General features: G+C 48.9%; 1 protein-coding gene across 4 annotated transcripts in view; it reads left to right on the top strand.

Annotated features, from left to right (window-relative positions):
* Positions 1 to 12,456, top strand: part of JPH2 (junctophilin 2) — a 62,488-nt gene extending 50,032 nt beyond the window's left edge. Inside the window, exons 3-6 of one of the 4 annotated variants that reach the window (XM_036753085.1) lie at positions 4,464 to 4,582; positions 7,324 to 8,126; positions 9,191 to 9,287; positions 10,520 to 12,456. In XM_036753085.1, the coding sequence (XP_036608980.1) occupies positions 4,464 to 4,582; positions 7,324 to 8,126; positions 9,191 to 9,271 (1,003 nt within the window). In that variant the 3' untranslated portion in view covers positions 9,272 to 9,287; positions 10,520 to 12,456. Of the gene's footprint in view, positions 1 to 4,463; positions 4,583 to 7,323; positions 8,127 to 9,190; positions 9,298 to 10,516 lie in introns of all 4 variants that reach the window. The other 3 variants (XM_036753083.1, XM_036753084.1, XM_036753082.1) reach the window with 3 other exon arrangements.
* Positions 12,457 to 12,796: the final 340 nt, after the last annotated feature.

Raw genomic sequence — 12,796 nt, 5'->3', positions numbered from 1 at the left:
TATTGGGCCTCCTGGAGTCAGGAAGATCTGAGTTCAAATGTGACCTCAGAAACTTACTGGCTGTGTGACCCTGGGCAAGTCACTTGACCACTATCTGACTCAGTTTCCGCCGCTGTAAAATGGGGATTATAGCTCCTACCTCACAGGGTTATTGTGAGGGTCAAATGAGAGGATATTTGTAAAGCACTTGGCATATAGTAATTATTTGATAAATGTCTATTCTCTTCTTCTTTTTCCTCTTACTCTAGTGCACCAGAAGACCCATAAGGATAATGGCACCAGTCACTTACTGTTTTAGTGACGTGGCTTTGCCACAAGTTAGAGGTGGCTTAGTGGGCTCTGATCTGGCTATAAATGGATTTGAAGCCAAGGGACCTGGGTTTGAATCCTGACTCTGCTAGTTACTGCCATGTGACCTTGGGCAAGTCACTTTACTCTCTAGGCCTCAGTTTCATCTGCAAAATAAGGATAGTTGTACTAAATAAGCTCTGAGGTCATTTCCGGTTTTCCATCCTAGGATCCTGTGGGCTTTCAATGAGAGAGCCAAGTGGCCCTGAGCTATTTAGGGGAGGAAGCTCCAGTTTCAGCAGAGGAAGCTTCTGCCATGCCCCTGGGAAGATGAATGGCTAGGTGGGGCAAATGCCATAGATTGCTCCTGCAGTTGGGTTCATCCAGGCTTCCTAACAGGACAAAGGGAGCCTGGGTTGTCCTAGAGTCCCTGAGCTGAGGGATAAGTCAGGGAATGTGGATACCAACTGCAACAGATGATTTGGGGGTGGGGGTGGACCACCTTAAAGTTCTGAGTAGAGGGATGAACTGGGCTGGGGTAGAGGAGAAAGCCTGAACCAAAATGTAGCAATGACACCTCGCAGGGTGTTCAGGACCCTGCAGAACCTCTTGATGCGGCCATACTCGCTTCCTGTGGCCAGCTCTGCGAACTAGAAAAGAAGGCAGAGTCCCCACATTAAGCATACTCACAGTCTAATAGGGGAAAGAGAAGTCTCAAACAGGATAGTAACAATAGGGAAAAAGGTTAGACACAGAAGAGATTTTAGAACAGAGTGTTAGAGCTGGAAAGGATCCGTGAAGAATATTGGCGTCTTTAGTTCTTTTGTTTTTACTCAAAGTAGAATTCTTACTCAAATTCAAACTTGCCTTACTTTGCTTACTCAAATCCAAAACATCAGAGAAAATCATCTACAGAAGGCATTGCACTTCAACTACCAAGTGCATCCAGTTTAGACTCAAAATTTTCTAAAATGCTAAGGGGGGGCAAATAATTTAATTAACAGCAGCTACTGCCACTACCACCACCATCACACCTTTACTAGGTGTTATCAAGTGTCCAGGACACAGAAGAAGTTAGCCCTCTCAGAGGAGACACCAGATTCACGTGCAGCAAATAGTAGGTTAGGGAGTATTTTGTTTGTTTTGAAATCTCAGCGATACAGAAACTTCTGAAAATGGAGGAAGAAAAGGGGGAATCTGTCTCTAGAGCTAAGTGACCAGACCTGTGCCCGCTATCCATTCATTCACACGTTGGCCCTGGGCTACCATCCTCCAAGCATATTGCTAATAAGGAAAGCATCTCTTTAATTCTTAAAACCCAGAGGAATCTATCCCAAATCCCTCATTTTACAGGTGAGACCACTGAGGCTCCAAGAATTAAGTGACTTTCTGAGATTCGTGGTCAGATGCAGGCCTCTTGGCTCCTCAGCCAGAAGGCAGGGGTCAGAGCGGCGCTGCCATAGGATCAGTCCTGAGGTCGGGGTGTGAAGAAAACTGAGTGCCCACCCTCTTCCTGATATTCATATGCCTCAAAGAGGTCTGGTGGGCCTTTTATGCCTGTTTTGCTGCTGCAGGAGAAACTGAAGGTTCAAGTCATTCAGCTAATTATCAGGCCAAGTGTAGGGACTCGAACTTCTGATTCTGGGGGCTATTTTTTTTCCTGTTTCCCACATGATGCCTCCTCAGTAAAGCAGAAGTGTCCTTCCTCCCCCTCCCATTCCCATCAGCAGTGGGGTAGGGATTTCCTATTTCTCCCTGAGGAAAGCCAGAAGGACCAAACCATTGCCTTTTGGCCACTCCATAACTGTGAGCTCTCAGTAAGAAGGTTCATATGACTTAAAAGTTAGCTAAAATATTGGAAAGCAGCTAGTCCAACCCTGCTTCAACCTGTTTTGTCATTTTGGGAAGAGCGCCATCCTTCTCTGGGCCTCAGTTTTACCTTTCTGACAAATGGGGCAACCACTGACACCCATGATAGATATCTGTGGTTGGGAAGCCAGAGATAATCTGTGACTAATGTAACCTGGAGTCAGAAGGGGTGGAGGTGAGTGTTTAGGCTAGGCCAGGCTAGGCTAGACTATGCGTCTCAAATGTGTCTCCTTCCCCCAGGGGTTTCAGCTGCAGAACTCTCTGCTCCCTTTCCCAGAACCACCAGCATTATTTTTAACTCTGCTGACTGTGGGGAGATAATCCTATGTGAAATCAAGAAGAGAGCTCTTCTACTCCAATACCAACCCCTCCCCCAGGAAGACCACCCCCTCCCAACATAGCACTTCCCACCCCTCTCCCACTCAGTACTATCCTCCTGATAGTCAGCCACCTACAGGAAGCCCCTGTCCAGCACTATTCTCCCCTGGATATTTGGAAGCCCCCTAGTAATTCCAGTGCTTCCCATGGGGTACTTAAGCAGAGTTCCTTGCCCTACAGCTGTGTGCTTAGAATAGGGGACGCATACTTCTGGAGGTAGGAAATGGGGAGAAGGTATGGTTCAGGAACCCTGGTTCTACTACTAATTCTGTGTGTGACCTTGGGCAAGTCATTTTAATCTCTCTGGACCTCAGTTTTCTCAACCATAAAATGGGATGACAATAATTTCACTACCTCTCAGGATTATTGTGTGGAATCTTTAACGTGCTATAGAAATGTGAGTTATTTGGCAATCATTGCATTAGCCCCGCCGGGGATGCCATAGCCTGACAGGCTTTGTGTTGCCATTCTATGATTTCTTTTCCCCTTCGAGTCTTTCTTACTATAATGATGGTAATTCTATAGTGCTTCACCATTTGTAAAGTACTTTTCTCACGGCCCTAAGGGGTGAGTAGTACAAGTTTTAAGATCCCCATTTATTTGGAGGTGAAATGACTTGCCCAGGATCATTTAGCTAGTAAGCATGAGAGGTGGGTTTGAATCTAGCTCTCTTGACTCCAAGGAGATAGCCCTTCCTTCTACACCTAGCTGTGTATAAACACACAGTCTATGAAAATTGACGTAGATTTATGTAGGCAGCAGGGGGTACTAGTGAGTTAGGCAGGCTTAGCAGCAAGTTGGGGGGGTTGGGCTGAATCAGGGAGGGAGTGATGGCATGATGGGGCAGGGGCTTCCTTGCTTTGTGGAAGCACCCTCCCTCCTCCCTCCAGGGAATGGCATTCCTTTGGGACCCAGCTGTCCAATCCATGGTTCAGAGGGGAGACCAAGCTAAAGCTGCACATGCTTTGTTCCCTCACAGCCTGACACTCTCACCAGCTTGGGACTTATTTCCAGGAGCAGCTGCAAGCCAAATGCACATGCCAGGGCTATACACTCTCTTTACAGCACTCACAGCTTTGAGCCCCCAGCTCAGGGTGCACTGATCAAAGCTTTCATCTCCCTAGAGCGAGGACTCTTAACCACATTTGTATAATGACCCCTCCGCAGTCATCAAAATATAGAATTAAAAAAAAAAAGTTCAGAGATCCCAGGTTAAGAACCCTGGTCTAGAATAAGAATTGCTTTCTATCTTATCCCTTCTCTGTGTGTCAGCTGCTTAGCGTTTCTGGTGGTCAACCGGGTCTCACAGTAGGTAAATGAGATCTAAGTTGAGAGCAAGAAATAAAGGACCAGCTTGACCCCCTGGTTAAGTGGAAATGAGGAAGAGGGCTTCGCTGGGAGGTCAGCAGGAGCCCCTGGATCCGTCCTATACGGTGGACCCGTTTTCCCTGCTCCAGAGCTGGGTACCCCGGGCACTCCCTCTGCCTTGGATACAGCACCGGATCAGTCTGGATCTTCTGATAGGCTCACATGCCTTATCTCTTGGCAGTTAGCTGCTTCCATACCTTGCTCTGGTGTTGTTTCTTTCGGGTGGCCTGGCTCACTGGCCTTTTTAACTTGTAACTCTTTTTTTCCCTCAAAGGTAAGGTGGAGGTGGGTCAATGTTGGCCAATCTGGAATCGGTCTTTTCCCCAAGTCTCTCTACACCAAAGGCAGGTTATAAACCCTCATGTTGCATGGACTCCAAAGTGAGCATACAAGTGCAGACACATATCTCTGTACATACTGATACATGAATGTGTAACTGCCCACCCCAGGGAATTACTGTAACTGGATTGAGGATCCTCTGTCTGGGATCAAGAATGTTATTGTGCTGGAGTGAAAGAGCCCTGGAGAGACTGTGAGCTCTCTGCCTCTTGTTTCCCCAGGACAAGTCATGCCAAGGCCAAGGCGGATGGAGCAGAGCAGGCAGCAGTGGCGGCAAACAATGAATCCAGCATCGCTCGGACCCTGGCCAGGGAGCTGTCTCCAGACTTCTACCAGCCAGGTAAGGCACAGCCTGGTGGGGACAGGAAGAGGTCTGTGGCATGGGCTAGCAGAAGTAAGAGAGGTAGGAGATTTCAGGACTTTGTCTCTGGGGTGCTAAACCTTCCCCACTGTCTCCTAGCCAACCAATCACCAGACTATCACAAGAACAACTCACTTTTCCAGAACACTTGATGGTTACATGATGTTTTCACATTCATTATCTCATCCAATCCTTGTGACAATCCTGAGAGATAGGCAAGGCAGGGATTATAATTCCCATTTTACAGGTTAAGAAACTAAGGCTCAGACCACGTCTCTCCACCAGGCTCTTTCTAGCAGAGCCAGGACCCAAACCCCGGTCTTCTGACTCATAATCCAAGGCTCCAACTCCCTCTATAGGTGGAGAACGTGGAATTTGGGCTGGACCTTGAAGGATAGACAAGATTTCCACTTAGGGTCCTTGGTCCTCTTTTTTCCAGGGGTTCCCTCTACAGATCTAGGCCAGCTCCTGGAGGTACAGGTAGGGAGGTCACACAGTGCAGCATGATGGACTTGGTGACAGGAAACCAGGCAATTATTAGCTGTGTGACTCTCAGATGACATAGCCTCTGTGCCTCAGTTTCTTTTTCTGTAAAATGAGGGTAATAATAGCACCTGCCTCTCAAGATCGCTGCAAGGATCAAATGAATGAATATATTGCAGACCTAAAAGCATTACGTAAATGCCAGGTACTACGGTCAGTCATCGTTTTTAGTGTTATCATGACTGTGATGTGACTCCTACACAGACATCACAGTGTAATGAAAAGAGCGCATTCAGGATCTGAGTTCAAGTCCATGCCCTGACAATTTATTAGCTATGAGACGGTGGGCAAATCACTTTATCTTCCTGAGACTCAGTGACCTCATATTTAAGAGGGAGCTAGTAAGGGATTACTAGGTGCTGCAGCGGATGGAGCAATGGCCCTGGAGTCAAGAGGACTTGAGCTCAAATCAGACACTTACTAGCTGTGTGACCCTGGGCAAGTCATTTAATCCTGATCGCCTCCCCCCTCCCCACTCAAAAAAAGGGAGCTAGTAATGTGTGTACCATGAGGGCCAGAGGGAATATGCTTTTTAAAACTTTAAGCATTATGTAATATGAAATTATTACCATTCTTATGATAGTTTCATTTTTCTCATCTTTTTCAGTGGGGCTGTCATAGAAATAGTCCTGGGACAAATCAATGTCAACCTAGGAGGAATAGGATAGAGATAAGGACTGTCAGGCTTGTGATGTCACCGATAGAGAGGAGTTCAATCAAACTCAAATACAGATGGAGGCCTGCAGCCAAGCCACAGAGGGATGGAGAAAACCACAAATTAACATTTTCTGTGTTGCATAGTATTGGTATTTGTTTTGTTAAACATTTCCGAAAGGTATCTTTCTCTGGTTCCAGCTGCACTTGGGAGTTTTGTAGGCTTTGATTTTGATGATTCTGGTTGAGAACTCCCAGATGGAGAGACCCTTAACAAGGCAGTCTGACACCTCTGCCACTTATAGTCTTAAACAGTTGGCTAGAGCACTGAGAAGTTAAGTACCTTGTCCAGGGTCACGGGGCCAATGCCAGCAGAGGTGGCTCCAAGGCCAGCTCTCAAGCCATTATTTTATGATTGTCTCTTGCTGTCCTGCTATTATTCTTTTATATTTAATGTCCTGTGGGCTGTCACATGGGTAAATAAAATAACTTCTGTTTATAGTTAGGTGGCACAGTGGAAGTCAGGAAGTCCTGAGTTCAAATGCAGCCTCAGACATTTATTATCAGTGTGACCCTGGGCAAGTCACTTCACCCTGTTTGCCTCAGTTTCCTTATCTATAAAATGAGTCGGAGAAGGAATTGGCAAACTACTCTAGTATTCTTTGCCAAGAAAACCTCAAATCGGATCACAAAGAGACAGACTGAAACAACTGAGCAGCAACATCATAAAATAAAGGTATCAGGATGTAAGCTCACCCTCTGTGTAAAGGTCACAGACAGCATGCTTAGTCCAACTCCAGTAGCAGGCAGGACCACAGGGATAATATTCACTTCGTATTGTTTCCATATTATTTTGATCTTCTCCATGTAGGTTAGAAATCAATTATTTGGTAGGTGATATTTATTTTAAAATGTGTCTTAAATTTGTATCTATCATTCTTCTCATATGATATCCTCCAGTATGAATAGTCCTGGGGTAGGTTGCTATCCTTTGTCGTTGTTTGGTCATTCTTCAGTCGTGTCTAACTCTTCATGTCCCCGCTTGGGGTTTTCTTGGTAAAAACACTGGAGCAATTTACCATTCCCTCCTCTAGCTCATTTTACAGATGAGGAAACTGAGGCAAACAGGATAAAGTGACTTGCCTAGGGTCACACAGCTAGTAGGTGCCTGTGGTTCAGATTTGAACTAGAGAAGATGGGTCTTCCTGACTCCAGGCATGGCACTTTATCCACCGTACCACCTAGCTGCCTGGTATATAATTCTAACAAGCTGCTGGTATATACTTCTGCCATCTGATCAGATCTTTCTAGGTATTTGGCAGGTGCTAAATTTTTACAGCCTGCACCATTTCTATTGTTTTCTTGAATAATCTGCATCAATCACTAAATCCTAGTTTCTTAAGGATAATGTATTTCTAATTTCTGGTGGCAATGACTTGGTCCTACATCACTACCTCCATTTCTGTAAATGAGCTAGAATGACTCAGCCATGTGTTTATTATTATCATTTTTATTCTTCCTAGGCCCTGAGTACCAGAAGCGGAGGTTGCTCCAGGAGATCATAGAGAATGCTGAAAGTGTTATGGAGCATGTAGGCCGTGGAGAGGCCCCAGGAATCCAGGAGCCCCCTCCGGAGAGCCCCCAGCTGCATGAACGGGAAGCCTCCCTCCAAGGGGGTAGCACTCCAGCCCGCACCCCATCCCCTCACCTTGCAGGTACACCCCCTGAGGCTAAGCGGCCTAGGCCAGGAGCACAGAAGGATGGCTTCCTGAGCCCAGGAGAATGGAATGGGGAGCAGAGCCGAGAAGGCAGCCGTCCAGCGACCCCATCTGATGGGGGTCCTGGTGAGAGAAGGAACAGGAGCCCCGCAAGAACCCCTACTGACCACATGGAGATCCAGCCACTGCAGCCACCACCCGCACATCCTACTAGGGAGCCAGAAGTAGCACACTACCAGGGGTACCACAGCTACGCTGTCCGCACATCACCCCCTGTCCCACCACCGTTTGATGAGGAGGAGGCTGACAGTGCTGCCCCCACCACACCTGTGACCCCCCCAGCCTCTCCAGTGTCCAAGCCAGATGTCCGGCCTGAGATGGAGGCACTCCCAAGTGCCACCACACCCCCCAAGCCAGAGCTGAAAGCCAGGGCCCCCAAAACAGAGCCAAAGCATCCACCTTCTCCCATCAAGGCAGAAACCCCAAGCCACACCAAGCTCACCAGAAAAACAGAAGCCAGGGGCTCATCCAAGGGTGGGGCCAAAAAGAAGGGACGTCGAGAAGCAGCGGCTGCGGCAGCCTTGGAAGCCGAGATGGAATTGGAAGAGGTAATGCTGGCTGGGCTAGGGCTGGAGTCATCTTCCCCATATAGAAGAGGCGGCTTCTGCAGAGGGATCCCTAGGACCATGCACTTTAGAGTCAGGTGGGATCTTAGAATTCCTCTAGGCAGCTCCTCTCAGTTTACAAATAAAGACACTGAGGCCTAGAGAGGGGAAACTCATTGCCTAAAACCACTCAGGAAGTAAATGGCAGGATTCAAACACAGACCATCTGATTCCAAGCCCAGGGTTCTTGTCACTATACAATGGACATCTTTTCTGGCTTGTAACCCCTGCAACCCAGTGATAGACAGCGAGACTTTCCAGGACGAGCCAGCAGGAAGGGAAAGGATGCTTTCTGACACATTCTCACATCCTAGAGAAAATGTGGTAGATATGGTAACATATAAGATTAAGGTTAAGTCTCCTTCACTGGCAGAGACACCAACGTGAGGTACCAAAGGCCCCAGCTGGCCTGGAAATCTTCAATAACTGGTGAGCCCCTCATCCCTATGGAATGAGTTTTGTTTGTCCTTTGTTCTCCAAGAGGACCATGACATTGAGAGGATGGTCATGACTTGCAAGTGAATTGGATTTAAGTGAGGCAGGGCTGTGCAAAGTCGCCAGCCTCACTTTCTTCTCCACAGCCATCTGGGTCCAGTGGCCAGATATAGATTAGGATGACTAGGGATGGCCCCAGATGCAATGGGAGACCTTGGCCTTTTTGAACTAGGTGGCGCAGTGGATAGAGCACCAGCCCTGAAGTGAGGAGAACCTGAGTTCAAATGCAGCCTCAGACACTTATTAGCTGTGTGACCCTGGCCAAGTCGCTGAACCCGGATTGCCTCCAAAAATAAAAGAAAGTAAAATGTCTGAAATACCTATTGGCATGACATGGGATGAATTAGGTCCTACCTAAAGGCAGGGGGATGACGAGGTAGCCACCAGGGGGCTCTTGCAGCCCCCTTCAGTCCTGTGCATGAATACCCAGAGGATGCTCCAGCAGGGAGTCTTCCCTGAACGTTCACCCTGTGGTCCTCTCTAGCCCTCTCCCTCGCTCTTTTTCCCTACAGGCTCCCAACACTGTCCTTATCTGCATGGTGATTCTACTGAACATCGGCTTGGCCATCCTCTTTGTGCATTTTCTGACCTGACGTGGCCTTGGCTCAGGTGAGGCCAGGTAGGGAAGATGCAGGGCTGGCTTCCTCCTCCTACCAGGGTGGGAGGGGATAAATGTATGGAGCCAAAGGAGAGGTCAAAGGGATGAGCATACTGCCCGAATTAAACGTACTCCTGTCGCTTCCTGGTGCGAAGCCTCTCCCCACCCCTCAGGTGGCTTCCCAGGTCACTCTGCCCCTGGGACCGGGATACAAGTGAGATGCTTAGAAACAAGCACAAGAAGGTAGGAGAGCGAGGCTGCCTGGAGCTTTGACAAATGACGTTGCTGGAATTGTTCTGGACATGAGAGGGATTTATCACTGGTTTGACAAGAGTGGGGGCTGATTCTTTAGCCCTGTAGCCAGGGCTTCAGTTACAGGATCAACCAGGGGTGGGAAACCTGTGGCCTTGAGGCCACATGTGGCCTTCTAGGTCCTTGGGTGCAGCCTTTTGAATGAGTCCAAGTTTTATAGAACAAATTCTTTCATTAAGGTTATTTGTTCTGTGAAGTCTGGATTCAGTCAAAGGGCCACACTTGAGGACCTAGAGGACCACATGTGGCCTCAAGGCTGCAGGTTCCCCACCCCTGGGATAGACCTTCCCATCTGACTTCCTTCCCTGAGCCGGGAAGCCTAACCTATGTATGGGATTGTTGGGGAGCCTTCCCCAAAATATTCTCCTTCATATACTGAGTACCTACAGCCTCTCCCTGAATACTCTCCTCTGTTGAGGTCCTGGGGGTTCAAGTCCCCAGATATTCACCCTGGACACTCTGCACTCTACTCTAAGCCTTTAAAAACACTGCTCCTTGAGCCACGCCCCCTAAAACATCTCTTCCTGGCCTGATCCCTCAAACACTCTTTACAGACACTACTCTCTGACCTGGGTCCCCAAACAAACTTCCCTACAGGTGGATCAATGGTTTAATCTCTCAGACACTGGCCCCAGTGTCTCTCAGACAATGCCATCTGAACATTGCCCTTGGGCCTTGATCTCCAGATACCCTCCCTGTATCCTGAATTCTCCAGGGACTACCCCATAGCCCTCTCCCTCTGACATTCTTTCCCAGTACTACCTCATGACCTGGTACCCAGTCACTCCCAAGATCCTTCTCCATGGCCTCCTAGGGAGAGGCTTAGCTGGCCAGGGATGGTGTCCCTTCTCGCTCTGTTGTGGTCACCCAGCTTGTCCCTTTGTCATGACTCTTGCTCATTGTTTTTTTTTTTTTTTTCTGATCCGAGGAGTTCCCACCCATGCAAATGTTGGATCTCTTTGCAATGACTGGATGCAACCGCAGCTGTTGAGAGATGCCGAGGGCAAGATACTGGACCCAGGAACTGGCCACAGGCTTTCCAGCTCTGGCAGCCCCAGCCCCGAAAGAAAACTGCCCTGTGTTCTGTTTAGCTTCCCTGATCCCAATCTGGCTTGGTCTTTCCCGGTCTGGGGTGAGGAGGGGCTTTCCCTCTCTAAGCCCTCTATGAACCTGAGGGCGGCATCACCTACATGAGTGTTTGTGGCTGCACCTGCATGTGTACCCAGAGAAGGGGACCAGCAAACCCCCCACTCTTCCCGCTTGTCTGGCTGTTGGTGGAGGTGTCTCAGGGAACACCTCAGGTACAATGGAATGACTCTCCTCAACCCCTACCCCAAACCTTTCTTTCCCAAGGCAGGGGTTTGGTTCTACTCTCCAAGGCTGCTGAGGTTAGCCAGCCCAGGCTCTCTTGAAGGATCCTTCTAGAAATTCAAAAGCTGGTTAAGGGGCTCTCTGACTCAAGTGGCCAAAGGCAGCTGGGAAGGAAGGTGGCATGGGGTGAACAGAAGTATTGGAGAGGCCCTTGTTCTCCTTTGTGGCAGGTGAATATCTATGGCAGGGAGGGGGAAAGCTGCCTTGGCTGAGACTTGCTTCTCTCCCCTTTCTGCTTCTGGGCTGCCGCTGCAGAGCAAAACAATGACCCCAAAAGCAATGAACAGGAACAAATCCATATACTGCAGATGCCTGAGGCCCGAGGCCATGGGGAAAACCACTTTGAGTGATGCTGCCTCTCCTGATCCCCGCAGTGCAAAGGGGCTCCCACTGTGGCAGAAGCAGGCCTGGCAGCCCATGGAGTTTTGGTGGGATGGGAGGCTGGGTGCTTGGAGATTGATCACTGTTTCTTTGGAGTGCTTGAAGATGACTTTTGGCTTGGCTGATAGAGGATGGCACTTGCATGCGCCTACATTTAAAAGCATTTCTGTCAGTGGGGGGTCTCCCAGGATGTGCCCTTCTGCTGTGGAGAGGAGTGGATAAGAAAGCTCCAAAGGTGAGGTAGGAGGCAGGCATCCTGAGGGGAAGGGACTCAGACCAGTCCCTCAATGCTTGGCCTAAGATGAAGCAAATGAGGAGTGGGGCTAGATGGAGATGTGCATGTTATGGGAGCCCAAGTTAAGAAAGTGAATTTTCCCCTCTTTGGTCCCTGTTTTTTGGACACATTTCTAAGCTCCCCAGTTGGTCCCATGTGAGGAAGACTGCCTCCCAGCCACTACCATAAAGAGGCAATATAGAGAAGGCCTTGGGTGAAAAATACCGCTCCTCCTCTCATTCCCCTTCTCCTCGTACCCCTCTCAGCCTCCATCCTGTGCTTGCCTAAAGCCTCTGAGATTGGAACAGAGATGGGCATAGAGGTGGAGGTGGGGGTGAGGAACACTGTGCTTTCTCTGTTATCTCTTTTCTCTCTTTCTCTCAATACTCCTGAGCCTTGTTCCTGGACCTTGGGATCTTGAGGACGTTTGTCCACTTGCCAGGGTCCAGATCCCAGCTGCCCTTTAGCTTGGTTTAAATCTCAGCTCTGATTTCTGCACAGGGAGGTCAGAGGCACCTACCCTCTTGATATAGGCGGCAATGGGGTGCCCAGTCTGGTTTCTGTGTGATGGTGGAAATTGACCTTTCAGAGGAGGTACCTAAAAGTACCTGCTACTTCAGGCTAGAGCACCTCAATCCCCAAGACTGGCAACAAACATTTTAGGCCTGGTTCCAGCCTTGGGATGATCCTCTCTCTGATCATGCCTGGGTCCAGAGGACAATGGCAGGGGGAGGTGCCTGTGTGCTATGTCCTGGCCTGTCTGTCTCTCTTTCTGCTATACTCTATGCGATAATAAAGTTACCTGCTCACTGTCCCAGGCCGAGGCCTGTGAATTGGTTCTATATGTGGCCAAACTCTTCTCTCAACTAAGGTGGTTTGGAGTGGGGGGAGGGGCGGGGGGCAGAATATTCAGGAATAAGAGAAATCCCTGATTGTAAGGGGGGTTTGGTGAGGGAGGGGCTTGGAGGCAGGGGGATGGACCAGATGACCTCTGGAGGTGTTAGCTGGGACCCTGGGACTTAACTCCATGTGACTTTGCAGAGTGTGTGAGAGATCCAGGAAAAATTGCTTATCTTTTTGGGGCCCTTCTCACTCTTTCTCCTCCTTACTGCTTCTTAGGTACCATCCCCTTCACATTCCCTCTAAGCGGCGAGGTGATGAATGGATCAAGTTTCTCCCCTT

The sequence above is a fragment of the Trichosurus vulpecula genome, chromosome 3 (genome assembly GCF_011100635.1).
Source record: "Trichosurus vulpecula isolate mTriVul1 chromosome 3, mTriVul1.pri, whole genome shotgun sequence".
In the NCBI taxonomy this organism is placed as follows: Eukaryota; Metazoa; Chordata; class Mammalia; order Diprotodontia; family Phalangeridae; genus Trichosurus; species Trichosurus vulpecula.
The sequence above is the reverse complement of the archived record's forward strand: the minus strand, read 5'-3'. Positions and strand labels throughout refer to the sequence as shown.